We start from the raw sequence: 14,529 nt of genomic DNA, 5'->3' as shown, positions 1-14,529 counted from the left end.
GAGACTTTGGAAGAGGGTGCATCTGAAATTTTGTCATTTCGTAGGTTATTGCGCATCCATCCTGAAGAATCAAAGGTTTCAAGTATTAGTGAAAATGAGACTTTTGAGAACAGTCCAGGAACAGAAAACTTTTTCAGACGGTTGTTTAAGGATCGAGATTGTTCTATAGAAGATTCTGAATTACTCAGTGCAAAGATCCGAAAGGAGGTAATGGTTGGGTTCATATTGTTATTGGTTATTACTTTTGCTATCACAGCACATGTTATTGCTTATTGTGACATTGAACTATTTGATTTCATTAAAAATGCTTGGCTGCTCATTTTTACTATCTAGCCAAATTGTACTACCGTACCTTTTTGTCATCTCACAGCCCCAGCAAATATAATTTTGATATTTAAGATTGTTTCATTTTTTTTCTCCAAAGATTGATTTTTATAGCGACTGCGATAAGTTTCACTTTGCTTACCTTAAGATGCCATTTGTATCACATCTTCTTTTATATGCATTCATTTATTTATTTTCCTAGGATGAACATGATATAGGCTTCATTCCGTTTGGATTTTGATTAAACAAATGGTACTTGCAGGGTAATGTATTGGTAATATTCAATGAAGAATTATCTAGCTTCTGTGGAGCTTATTTTCTTTGTCTATATTTTCTTTGTATCTAACTTATGAATCTCCACAGGATCATACAGGCAATATGAGGTTTTTTGGTGTCTGGATTTGGAACATCTTGGATTTATACTTTTAGTATGTTATTAAGGATTTAATTTTCAATATCTTTATCTATATGGTGTGATATGACTAAATAACTACATCAAATGAGTCCATGTGAACTGATGCCATTACCTTGTCATATGTGCATGGCTTTGGACTGAGTCTAAAATGTTATGCTCCAGCGACTCATAATCTTGTACTCACCTGGATTATTACTTTTTATGTTCTTATCTTTTGGAACTTCACATGGAGACCACTTGTGCTTTCTGCTGTTGCTGAAATGAACTTGGGAAGTGAAAAAGTTTTATTGAGTTTGTCAAGCAAATTACCACAATACTACATCTATCGTAAAAAGGAAAAAAATGGGTGTTTCCTGTTATGAATCATTTTAGTTTTAGTTCATAGTTTTTTGACATATCATATGTTTCTTTGAGACAAACATCAGTTGTTCCTCAAAATATATATTGCTATTTGTAGATCAGAAAAACCAGTAGCTGGATTCCTTTTTAAGGATATGATAATGACTAACACTTGTTAGGTTGATTGTTCTCTTCCTTTGTTTTTTTATTTTCTCCCAGTGAACAAATTTTCTTTTGCATTTTCACCACCCAATTATCGGTATATTGTTTTGGCAAATGGTAAATGGTAAATGAGTATTGGTGAATAATACTTTACTAGATTTTTGTGATATGCACCGATACAAATTGTTGTGATTATATTTCTCAGTATCTTTTCATAATTTTTCTCTTCATTGATGTGTTAGGTGATTTTTAGGAACCCAAAATCTTGTTGAGTTGTGGGGTTAGTGGAAGCTTGCTTACTGCTTAACTTTATGTGTTGCAGACGCGCCCTGGTTCTCAGTATAATGAAAGAGGGCATGATAAACCAGCTTTACCTAATAATGCGATAGCAGAAAGTCGAAAAAGTTCTTACTATGCTTCTTTGGAGTTTGTTCAGTTGTTATCTGACACATCTTATGGACTAGTGGACATATACCCTATTGAAGATCGCAAAATTGCTCTTCAAGAGGTTAAGCTATTTTCACTTATCTGTTCCACAGAGCATTTTCTAAAATGTTAGTTTCCTGGAATCATTGACATTTTTGGTTCTTTTGTTGACAGTCTCTTACTGAGGTCAATTCACATGTTGCCAAGGCCCAAATATGTGGAGGTTAATGAATTAATCTTATTTTCTTCCTCTGAAAATCCATCATCTATAGCTATACATACCATGCAGTTCTATCAAGTGTACATGAACTGCTAAAAATATTATGATATATGATGACAGCTGTTTGATGACATTTGGTTTTATTTGTAAAACATTTAATCCAAGGGGCTCTTTTTATCTTTCATTCAATGCTCATATATATTTCCAAGAGTATTCTTGAATTGTACTAATGTTGTATTTTGCTGCTTGCTAGATTTTATTTCATAAATTATAGACTAATATAAACAAAGCTATTAACTGTGGATATGGTTTATTGATTGATCTCTTAAGGGTTTCAACTATTTTCTCAGGTGTGTGCTTTCCCATGGGAAAGGGAATGTTCCGGGTGGTTAATATACCTGTGGATGAAGCTGTTCTCCTTAATTCTAGGGAGAAGGCACCTTACTTAATGTGTGTTGAAGTTTTGAAATGTGAAACACTCAGGTAATGAGACGTTAAACAACAAATTAGAAGTTTCCTCTAATTGTCAGATGGTGATAGTTAAAACCATGTTTCAGTGTATTTGACCATTTGCTTTTGGCACTTATACTTATCACTTGATGTTATTGTATACACTTTTTCAACCTAGATTTATAACATTGTCCTATATATCACAAGTCAATTTGTAATTAATGTATCTTGTAGGAGAACATGGTTCATGTTCTTGTGTTCATCTTAGTTTTGACTAATGTTGTTTTCATTTTTTTCCTAGTCGTGCAAAGACAACTGATGCTCAAAAGCTCTCGAGAGGAGGAATTCCCTTAGCCAATGGCGATGCACAATTACGAAAGCCTCCTCCATGGGCATACCCTTTGTGGAGTCAAAATAATACTTGTAATTATGATTCTGATGGAATCTTAAAGTCGACTTCCCGAGCTATTGACCAAGCAATGGCTCGGTTATGGGAAGCAAAAGTGAAATATGTCCATGTTAGTTTGTCTGTTGAGAGTAAGATTGTTCAGGAGATTGACTCAGTATGGAAGATTCAACCAGATACCATTGATGGGAATGATAGACGTGACAAGTCAATGACAATCGGTGAAAAAACCCCAGAGTGGATTACTGTCAATCTGTCTGCAATCCCTGGGGTTAACATGGAAGATGTAGAGGATCAGGAGCCTTCAGCTTCAAAAGATCATCGTCGTGTTCCTAGCACAATTGCTATTGAGGAAGTAAAGGTGGGCCTGTAAGTGGAATAAATTGCTATAGGGATACTTTTGGGTAATTGACTGTCAATCAGACGATAAAAAAATTCAAGTCAACTGTTTTTTCTGGGTTGGACCTTTAATTTTTGTGGAATGATTATTCTTCATGATACTTGATGTTTCATGTCTCATTTAGCAATAAAATATCATGATTTGTGATATATGTATTTGATGTTGTAAGAAAGAAAATTTAAGAAAAAATGAGTGATTACTCAGAAATATCTGATAAATGCATGGATGTTCTGTCCTCTTGTATAAGCTATGCTGTCTAATTGTATAATGTCTGGATGTTATGTCTTGTATCATCTATGCTTATTTAGTTTTTCATATAATGCCTATTTATCTCATTAGCAAGGATTTTTTTTTTCAACAGTATGTCTTAACTATCTTAATAAACTTGTGGTTTTATCATGCTACTATAGTCAAACTTTTAAAAGGAATATGAAGTTTGAGCACTTAATTATATGTGATTCTTGGTAGGCAGCAGCAGCTAAGGGACAAACTCCTGGGCTTCCTGTTAATGTTGCTGGTCAGAATTCCCAGGATACAAAACCAAAGGTAATTACTTTTTTCCTTCTGGTGCTTCATTCTTGCATGTGTCCCTTCATATCTATCTGTCTGTTTAACAGTTGATGGATGGTGGCATTCGAAAACCTGGTGATGCATTGTCCGGTGAACTTTGGGAGAAGAAGAAAGAGCAAATCCGGAGGTCATCAGCATTTGGAAAGTTACCTGGTTGGGACTTACGTTCTGTGAGTTACTACTATCTTTCTTCCCTTTCTAGTGGAGAATTAAGAGTGAAACTCGAGCAAAATTTTCCACTGAAGAAATTTTACTGTTCTTCAGTGATACAATCAATCTATAGAATTGATTGACTATATTGATAAGAAGCACCAGAAATATTACTTCATCATTTTATATTAATGGAGTCTCTCACACATAGGTACTCAATAGATAGCTGAAATGTTTCAGAGAACTTGATATTGGTTTATCAGAGATAAATGGAAGGGTTGAGATAAGGAATGAATGTAATATTACTTCCCCTTCTTTCAGCATTGTAAAGTGTTCCTAGTGCATGCACATATTAGTGCCCCCATAAAATTTTCTGTGAGAATTCAGAAAATTCAAGAATGACAGGACTCTCAATAATCTCTCTAAGGGATCTTCGTTTCCTAGTGTTTTGATTTTTCACAATTGAACCTGAAACCTGATACTCTTCAAGGGTAGGAAAGAAGCAAAAATATGTATAAAAAAGGAAGAGGCAGGAAATCAGTCTGCACTAGACTACTACTTTGAAAGGTGTTGTAGTGTGGCAGATGAAAGAACTTTCCTTAATTGAGTTTGAGACATATATTGAGACTAAATAAATTTGATTATCTTTTGTAGGGCATAAGTTTTCTCCTGAAGACAAAATCCTGCATGTTATAAAATAAACATTTTTTTGGTATACCTGAGACCCTAAATCAGTTAGAAGATATTGTAAGCTTGAAGTAAAATAGATTGCAATGTGCTTTACTGTAACAGCTCATTTGGAAATTCATAAATAATAATGGAGTGAACCTTGAATCTATGGCCTGATCACTTACACAAAATTCATAAGGATCTGATTTTTAGATTGATTACATTAGCAGAAGTGTCCAACAAACTACATTGTCTTTTTGACTGATTGCTATATTATATTATATATTTTTTTCTTAAAAACCCTAGGTTATGCATCATCCATAATAAACATTGCAACTCAAGTATTTGTTGATGCATTGAAAATGATTATATATATATTTTTCATTGCTATGTTTTTTTTAGAATAGTCGATGCATTACAAGGCATTACATTTCTACTTCGCCATGCCTTATTCTTTTTTCTCAAGTAAACAGATTATTGTGAAGAGTGGAGATGATTGCAGACAGGAGCACCTAGCCGTACAACTAGTTTCACATTTCTATGGTAATTACAAATGTTGAGGATTTTGTTTGAAACTTTGAATTGTGACCCATGGTTAGACTTTCCCAAGTAAGACGCTGACAGCTTTGCTTAATTTCCTTCATTGGATTATTGCTAATTTCTCGAGGATATGGACTATCCTTAAGATATACACACTTCAAAGGAATCATAATGTTATCCTTTTGCACAAGTGATGTTGTTGAGCATGTTATCTTTTGAGTTGATCATATTGATTACATGTTTTACTATTAGAAATGATTGTTTGCACAAACAGTTGTATAACAATCAAGGTTGCGAGGTTGATGTGTATATATATATATATATATATATATATATATATCCTATGGACACTTGATGTGTGTGTGTGAAGATACATCACAAAGTGTATATATATATATATATATATATATATATATATATATATATATATATATATATATAAATGTCAATGATTTGTGTCTTTGTGATGTATCTTCTACTTTTAATAAACTTGAAGGCAATTTAATAAGCATTAAGGTGGTATTTGATATGAGATAATCTTGTAACATTCTCATTGATTTTTCAGTTGGGAATGTTAATCATTTACCTTGGTTGAGTTCTATTTAGTAATTTAAAATTTTAAGTAACCTAGTTTACTTTGTATGTGAATCTAAATTGTTTGTGAGGGTGGTGGTAACCAAGATAAGGTTATTCACGGTCGTGTCAGTTGTAACTATTTGTGGTCTTGTCTTTGAGTTCTTTGTAAGACTGTCAATTGTTATTTGACTATGTGAGAGTCACTTGTTCTGGACCACCTGATCCATCTTTCACTTATTGAGAGATTTAAGTGTTGAAGGCAATTTTCTCTGCTTCAACATTCGACACAGGGAATGTTATGCTTAATAAACCTGCAAACCATCTTATGATTATCACTATTAACTTCCAACTTCTTATCCTTCATCTACCTCTTCCCTCATTTCACTGCTTCATACTGATCTTATAATAAATTATAGGACAAAAACATCATTCTCACATAAAATCCTATATCATGCGATTATGATGAGGCCGAAGTTGTAGGCCAAAGAACTCTTGTAACATTGTAACTTAAAAGTGATTTAAAAAATGTGAATACATGGTTAAAGTAGATCTCTGAAAATTTTCATCTTATTGTTTCTTGATAATAAAATTTGACTCTTTACTAGAATGTTGTGTTTTTAATATCAGATATATACCAAGAGGCTGGTCTCCCACTGTGGTTAAGACCTTATGAGGTTCTTGTTACATCTTCTTATACATCACTAATCGAGACTATCCCTGATACGGTGATTCTTCTCTCCATTAAGAATTTATTGCTATCTCCTTCCTGGTATATATAAATTTCTGTTGATTCTCAATATTTTATGTTTTTTTTTGCAGGCCTCAATTCATTCAATAAAGAGTAGATTCCCTAATATCTCAAGTCTGCGCGACTTTTTCATAGCTAAATATGAAGAAAATTCATCAAATTTCAAGCTTGCACAAGTATTCAAATTTCTAAATTGTCACTTTATTTTGTTTGGTTGACCATCAAAATTGATCGATTATGACATTCTTTGTGATAATTCACTTATATGTATGCATGCTCTCAGTTACATCTTTAGATAAGATACTTGCAGCAATTCTTTTATTGTCCCTTTTGAAATTTTTTGTTTGTTACAAATCTAGATGCTTTAAGGTGACTTTAGTATACAACTAATATGACAGTGCTTTCTCACTTGTGGTGTGGAATTGCTACGCAAATGTCAGGTTTCTTTACATCTTCACCTTTATTCTCAAAGTTCCAATTTTGTTTGATTATAAGTGCTTAATTGAAAAGTTGCTTTGTGATATGAATCTGTCCCCTAATATGATATTTCTCGCATGTGCTATCAAATTTTCTATGGGATTCATTTTTGGTATTTCTGCAGGACATATAGATTCAGCTACTTGCAAACTCTTATATGCCATTTGTTACTGGATTTTCTCATTGGAGAATAACACTTATTATCCTGCTCTTATTTGGTTGCTTGACAGAGAAACTTTGTTGAGAGCATGGCAGGATATTCAATACTATGTTACCTGCTTCAGGTACTCCTGGGTACAACTTCCTTCAAGTTTTTCTGAATTTAGCTTGTCATGTTTGCTCAAACATTTGAATGCTGTAATTAATTAAATTCTATTCACTTTGATTGTTTAGGTGAAAGATAGACACAATGGTAACATCTTGTTGGATGAAGAAGGGCACATTATTCACATTGATTTTGGTTTTATGCTATCTAACTCTCCTGGTGGTGTAAATTTCGAGAGCGCACCATTTAAATTAACTCGCGAGTTTCTTGAGGTGAGATAATTGGAGTTATGTTCAGAATCTATTTACAGCATTATTTTTAGTGTTTGACAATGTCCCTTCGATGCTAGGTGATGGACTCTGATGCAGAAGGAAGTCCTAGTGAGTTCTTTGATTATTTTAAGGTGATAAACATTGTTCTTTGTTGATGGTAGATTGATGTTGGAACTTGGCCAGTTCCCGTAACTTTCTGTTCTCCACGTATGGGAAACGAAAGCTTAAACTTTGTGTTTCCAAGAGGAAAAGGCAGGCAGATTAGGTTTTTTACTGCTACATTTGGTTCTTGCCTAGCATCTGGACCATTCTTCTTTCACAACATGCAAGTAGGATTGGTATTTGGTGTTGGAACTTGGAGGTGGCTAGGGTGAATAGCCTTCTTTTCGAAGCTTGAACGATTTCGGTCCTACGAATTTGTTAGCGCAGCGGAAAATACAACAAACAAACGGAAATCAAGAGAACACAGCGATATACGAGGTTCGGGGATAACTTGCCCCTACTCCTCGGCGTGTCCGTAAGGTGGACGAAGCCTTGATCTTCGGTAGATCAGACCCCGGATGAAACCGGCTAATAAAGAGCTCCTTCTCGGTGGAGTTACCTCTCCACAATCAATCTCAAAGATGAAAGAATAAGCACAGAGATCAGAAGGAAATGAAACTGAGGCTATCACAATACAAACTTACAGCACAAGCCTCACTATCCTGCTTCAAACAGATGCGAGCCTCAAACTCCCCGAGAGCAAGGTCCTCCTTGCACCACCTCGGGCAGAAAGGCTTCAATGAGTGCAAGTCAGCAGGAACACCAGAACAGGAGCAAAGATCAAGAAGAGCACAGCACAGCTAGGGTTTTTCAATCTCAACGTTAACCCTCTTCCTCTTCTTCCTCTTGCTTTTAAACAGCCTCCATCAACGGCCTCTGAGTTCACTGCAGGATCACCTGATCATCCTCTGCAGCTCAGATCCCATTGTTGCCTCAAAGCACGGCGAAGCTGATCTCGTCAACCCTGCGCAAAAACTAAAGCAAACTCTTGACCTTTCCCATTCTTCATCAAATTCAAACGCCAAACGCCAACCTGCAACTTGATCAGGGATTAGCGAAGCAAAGCAGCAAAGTAATCGAAGTACAGCAGTAACGATCAGAATAAAGTATAATCGATCAAGCAATCGATTAAAAACCATAGTCCTTTCTCATCTACGCGTGTAATCGATCGACTGATCGATTACACATACCCTTAATCGATCAGCCGATCGATTAAGGACACGGTAATCGATCAATCGATCGATTACCGCTCGTCAATGCCATTCCCAAGCCTTGTGATCGATTAGCCAATCGATTTCCTCTGAATCTGTGGATTTCCGAAAACTCACAGAAGGTATCGTAGTCGATCACCTGATCGATTACTGTTGATTCTGTGGATTTCCCTAAATTTCTCACAGAATGTTCTCTAATCGATCATATGATCGATTAGAGTCTTCAACGAACTCTCAATCGATCAGCTGATCGATTGAAACTTTGTTTAATCGATTTACTCATCGATTAAGCCCGAATGATCTTCAATTGGACTAACTTGGGTCTCACCCGAGTGTAGTCCGGTTCAGAGAACAAGCTACCGAGCCCTCTCTGACCTAGTCTGGAGAACGAGCTACCGAGCCCTCTCCGACTTCGTCCGGTCCAGAGAACGAGCTACCGAGCCCTCTCTGACCTAATCCGGAGAACGAACTACCGAGCCCTCTCCAACTCAAAACGGTCCAGAGAACGAGCTACCGAGCCCTCTCTGACCTAATCCGGAGAACGAGCTACCGAGCCCTCTCCAACTCAAAACGGTCCAGAGAACGAGCTACCGAGCCCTCTCTGACCTAATCCGGAGAACGAGCTACCGAGCCCTCTCCAATCCTAACCGGTCCAGAGAACGAGCTACCGAGCCCTCTCTGACCTAATTCGATCAGTCAGAATATGAACTTAAATCGTTGTCAACATCAAAACAACAATCAGGACAAAACCGCATCAACATTTGGTAAGACTAAAATTATGGCCTTAGATTTCAATGAGAAATAATTTATATCACAATGACAAATTCCATATTGCTAAATCCAAGTGGTTGCAAATTGCAATTTACTTGTTTGACAACAGTTGCTCTCAAATAGCTGGGTAACTCTATTTTTCAGATCTATATATCCTTTAGGTAGCTAGGTTACACTTTTTTTCTATGTTGGCAATCTTTTAATTGAAATGAAAATATATGCTAGAATTGAGATAATTAAAACAAGGAGTTTTATGCATAAAATATGATTTATTTTCCTAGTAGAATCAAAATTCTCTTTGTTTGTCCATAATCATCATCATTGTCAAGCTATATAAGCCCAACTCTTTAGGTTGGCTGCATAGATCTTATTTGTCAATTGAACAAGATGCAAGGCTATCACCAAAGATATTAAAATTAAGTCATTCTTTAGTAAGATTGCTAGTGTTTGTATTGGTCTGAAAATTTACTGGAACACCAATTTCTAACTGTGCCAGTCGGAGAATTTAGATTCATGATTTGAGCTTTCTACATCTCCAAAAATATCAACTGGTTTAGAATAAATTGTCCGAGTTTTATGTTTCAATCAAACAAAAATATTCCTTTGTTGTGGAAACAGATATCTTGTACGTCCAGGTCAAGTTCACCAACCAACAAGTACACAAGGAATGGAAATTTTAGTGAGGGTGAGGTACCGTGATTTTTATTTGGTGATGTTAGGTTAAACAAAGATCTTATTTCTTATGGGCATAAGAGAGAGATTCATTGACCGGAAAACTAAGAGGATCCTCCACCATGGGAAACTGCCTAATGAACAATTACTATTTTTTCGGAAACCTAAACAACAAACGTATTTTGGCTTTAAGAGTCCAAATTACCATAACCCTTGCTCATTTTATTTAGTTTGATAATCTCTTTTCCTTAGTGATTCTTGAATTTATGCAGCAAGAAAATTGCCAGGTAAATTCATTGCTAAATCTATGGCTCTGCCTGTAGGACTCTGGATTCCCTTGCTTTAGAGGAGGAACTCGAACAATTCAAAATTTGAGGAAGAGATTTAATTTAAGCCTTACAGAAGAGGTCTAATTGTTTATTCAAATTTATGTTAGTTTTATAGCAAATATTGTTGGATTTAACTGTTTAATTGATGTTCAAACAGCAATGTGTCTCCTTGGTGCTTTCCTTGATCAGTAGCAGCTTAGATGCATGGCGAACAAGGCAATATGATTATTACCAGAGGGTACTTAATGGAATCTTATGAGGTGCCGTGTCAAAGTATTACAATTTACAATTTTTTTCCTCTCTCCATCTACTTGTGCAAAGAAAGCTCACAAAACATGCCAAACAAAGCAGTTTGTTTCTGTTTGTTAGTAGGGATGATCTTCTTCACCAGGTGGGCTAACTACTATCTGTGACTCCATTGAAATTTGTGAATACCCTAGAAGAAAACTTCAAGCCTTTGTTGTAAAGAAAATCTGATGCTCGGCATAATCCAGTTTTAGATGGAAATCCAAGACTGCTATACGGTTTTGTTTTAGTCAGTATGAGACATATCTCCATTTTGTCATTGGCATTATAGTAGGGCAGTCAAGATAGAGATAGATCCGAGTGGATTGTACAGACCCCCTAACCTGGCTAAGAGTAGTGACATTAGCATCTCAGGTGATTGGAGTGATACGACAGCTTGAGATTCAAGAAATGACAAATGTTTGTTCGGTGAAACTAATGGAGCCGCTATTGCTTCATATGTTTTTGTCACATTTTTGTGTTATTAGATCACATTTTTCATTGCAAATCCGTGAGCATCACATGTTGATGCATTCAACATAGTTTTTGTGATATTGTTTGTATGTAATTTTAATCCTTTCGTGATCTCTTCTTTACATTCCGCTTTAGAACACACTAGCACCAAGCTTGTTCATTTTTGCATTGCCTGAAGGAGATGTAACATTTTGGTGGAATGTTTTTTTTTCAATGGTCATTAAAAAATTCTAATTGTTTGATTATTAATCTGAGGGTTTTTTTTTTAAAAATTTATTTATGTTGTCATTGCAGTATTAAACATATTCTTTCACTTTAAAATCTTAGATATCATAAATTGCAAAGAACTAATTATATTGTCAAACGTGTTTTAGCTCTAGCCTTGGCTACAATTCTGATTCTTGTTTATGTCTTTCAAGAAATTAATTATATTTTTGTCAAACGAAATTTTAAAGAAACATCTTCATGCCCTGAAAACCAAATCGCTACGGTGATTCGATAGGAAGGAATGGAGTGGAATCAAACGCTGATGGCTAATGAGTCTAAAAAAGAATGGAATTTTATCTAAATGAGATTAAAGTGGGTGATACGCCCCGATACCGAACTGCTGCAGCAGTTTGGGGATAGAAAACAGAGAATAGATGAAGGGAAAAGTCAACTTCTTATTATCCAAAGACAAGCCAAACAAGCCTATAAATAGGCTTTTACAATAGACCATCTCAACATGAACAAATAAAATAAAAGACTCGGTTACCTAAAAACTCGGAACGACTCAGTTACCTAAAAACTCGAACAAACTTAAAAGACTCGGACAAATTATCTAAATATTTAACACCCTCCCTTAAACTGAAGTCGGCAGAAATCAGTTTAAGAGAAAACAACAGCAGCACGTGAATAGACTCCAAGTAGATCACGTAACCTCAAATGTAGCTAACTTGAGAGGCTTGGTCTGTATATCTGCAACTTGATCTTCACTTCGGCAATAAACCAGTCTGATTGTTCCATCATTGCTTGCAACGGGAGCAAAAACTTCTGTATAATCAATTCCATACTCTTGCTTATATCCCTTAGCTACTAGACGCGCCTTATACTTGTCAACTTCACCATTTTCTTTTATTTTTGTTTTGAAGACCCACTTTACACCAATGGTTTTGTGTCCTTTTGGAAGATCAGTTAACTCCCAAGTATTATTTCTTTCAATGGCTTCAATTTCATCATCCATCGCCTTACGCCATTTTGCATCTTTGACGGCACTTTCAAAGGTTGTAGGATCACAATATGAAAATAAAGCAAAATGTATAAGAGGATCATCACCTTGATCAATTCCAGTCACCTCATAATTAGACATCCATGCTGGTCTTCTTCGAACACGTTGTGGCCTTTGCGATTCTACTTCCATTGAACTTTGATCTGCTATAGGAGTATTTTGAGAGATTTCCTCATGTTGCTTATCCTCCATAGGTTGTTGTACTTTCTCATCATCATCAAGATCTGCTGGGATTTGTTGTTTATCCTCCATAGATTGTTGTACTTTCTCATCATCATCAAGATCTGCTGGGATAATTCTTTTAACACAATTTTGATTCCATGGCCAAGTGTCTTTTTCATCAAAAATAACATCACGACTTATAATGATTTTCTTAGTGCAAGGATTATATAATCTATAAGCTTTTGATGTATTACTTATACCAAGAAAAATGCATTTTTCACCTTTGTTGTCTAACTTCTTTCTCCTTTCATCTGGAATATGAGCATAAGCAATACATCCGAAAATCCGAAAATGATCAACCGTTGGTTTTCTTCCACTCCAAGCTTCCTCTGGTGTCATATTTTGAACAGATAATGTGGGACTTCTATTCAATATATGGATACTCCAATTAACTGCTTCTGGCCAAAAATTTTTAGGAATACCACTTGTCGTTAGAAGGCTTCGCACCATATTCATAATAGTGCGGTTCTTCCTTTCACATATACCATTCTGTTGGGGTGTGTAAGCAGCTGTAAGTTGTCTTCTGATTCCATGATTCTCACAAAAATTTGCAAATTCATGTGAGTTATATTCTCCACCACGATCTGTACGCAGAACTTTAATCGAATTGCCACTTTCTTTCTCGACAAGTACTTTATAATTTTTGAAAGCAGTAAAGGCTTCGGATTTTTCTTGCAAAAAATAAATCCATATTTTGCGACTATAATCATCAATAAAGGTAATTATGTATCTTTTACCTCCATTAGAATGTGGTGTTATTGGCCCGCAAATATCTGAATGGACAAGCTCCAATGCCGCCTTTGCTCTCCAAGATTTTCCCTGGGGGAATTGATTACGGTGTTGTTTGCTAACAACACATTCTTCACAAACTTGAGAAGGATTTGTAATTTGAGGAAGACCGATCACCATATTCTTTTGTTTTAGTGTTTTTAATCCACTAAAATTTAGATGTCCATAACGAAAGTGCCATAACCATGCCTCATCATCAGATTTTGCTGAAAAACATGAATGAGATGTTGTATGAAGATAAAGTGGAAACATACGATTGGCTGTCATGTTAACTTGCGCAATTAATCCCAACTTTGCATCTTGAATGCGACAAACTCCTTCTTTAATAGCAATTTCATATCCTTTTTCTTGTAGTTGACCCACACTAAGCAAATTAGTCTTTAAATCTGGCACAAAAAGAACATTAGAGATAGTATGGGTAGTATTTCCTTTTGCTTGTATGGTTACCTTTCCCTTTCCCATAACAGAAATTGTAGAGTTGTCGCCAAATTTGACAGAACTGCGAAAGGTTTCATCTAAGTCAGAAAATGTATCCTTCTCCCCACACATGTGGTTGCTGCAACCTGTATCTAAATACCATACATGTCGTTGAGTTTTCTCTTTCTCATGACATACCATCAAAAGAGACACTTCTTCTTCTTCTTCTTCTTCTTCTGCAAAGTTAGTCTGATCTCCATTTTGTTTATTCAAATTAGTGTAACATTCTGATCTATAATGGCCATACCTATGACATCGGTAACATTCAACATTGGACTTGTCTGCTGACTTTGTTCTATCAGTTGTTGAATAATAACCTCCACGTCCTCTTCTTTGAAAATAATTCTCTTGATGTTGATTTTGTTGTTGGTTTCCTTGATCGTTGTTGTATCTTCCTCCTCTTCCTCGACCTCTACCTCTTCCTCGTCCTCTATCACTTCTATAATTTGTAGAGTGATTTTCTGATAAAGCCTTCAATGCTTGCTCCTCTTTTTCATATTGATTGATTTTCTGCTCATGAACCAATAATGAACCTTGTAATTCATCAATTGAAAGTGTACTTACATCATTTGCTTCTTCAA

The 14,529-nt window shown here is 35.6% G+C and overlaps 2 protein-coding genes across 2 annotated transcripts in view; both read left to right on the top strand.

Moving 5' to 3' along the window:
* LOC141829080 (phosphatidylinositol 4-kinase beta 1-like) overlaps positions 1–8,495 on the top strand; it is an 8,618-nt gene extending 123 nt beyond the window's left edge. The window contains exons 2-15 of the mRNA XM_074716506.1: positions 4–207; positions 1,563–1,748; positions 1,841–1,889; positions 2,237–2,369; positions 2,638–3,103; positions 3,611–3,688; positions 3,760–3,882; positions 5,005–5,074; positions 6,275–6,372; positions 6,467–6,571; positions 7,103–7,156; positions 7,266–7,409; positions 7,487–7,540; positions 8,343–8,495. Of these exons, the coding sequence (XP_074572607.1) occupies positions 4–207; positions 1,563–1,748; positions 1,841–1,889; positions 2,237–2,369; positions 2,638–3,103; positions 3,611–3,688; positions 3,760–3,882; positions 5,005–5,074; positions 6,275–6,372; positions 6,467–6,571; positions 7,103–7,156; positions 7,266–7,409; positions 7,487–7,540; positions 8,343–8,495 (1,917 nt within the window). The remainder of the gene's footprint in view (positions 1–3; positions 208–1,562; positions 1,749–1,840; positions 1,890–2,236; positions 2,370–2,637; positions 3,104–3,610; positions 3,689–3,759; positions 3,883–5,004; positions 5,075–6,274; positions 6,373–6,466; positions 6,572–7,102; positions 7,157–7,265; positions 7,410–7,486; positions 7,541–8,342) is intronic.
* The window catches only part of LOC141829066 (phosphatidylinositol 4-kinase beta 1-like), a 21,640-nt gene extending 10,336 nt beyond the window's left edge, over positions 1–11,304 (top strand). The window contains exons 15-16 of the mRNA XM_074716488.1: positions 10,429–10,512; positions 10,592–11,304. Of these exons, the coding sequence (XP_074572589.1) occupies positions 10,429–10,512; positions 10,592–10,693 (186 nt within the window). The 3' untranslated portion in view covers positions 10,694–11,304. The remainder of the gene's footprint in view (positions 1–10,428; positions 10,513–10,591) is intronic.
* Positions 11,305–14,529: the final 3,225 nt, after the last annotated feature.

This window comes from Curcuma longa, chromosome 5 (genome assembly GCF_044706935.1).
Source record: "Curcuma longa cultivar G26 ecotype Majalengka, Jawa Barat chromosome 5, ITB_CL_G26_1.1, whole genome shotgun sequence".
NCBI classification, from domain to species: domain Eukaryota; kingdom Viridiplantae; phylum Streptophyta; class Magnoliopsida; order Zingiberales; family Zingiberaceae; genus Curcuma; species Curcuma longa.
The sequence above is the reverse complement of the archived record's forward strand: the minus strand, read 5'-3'. Positions and strand labels throughout refer to the sequence as shown.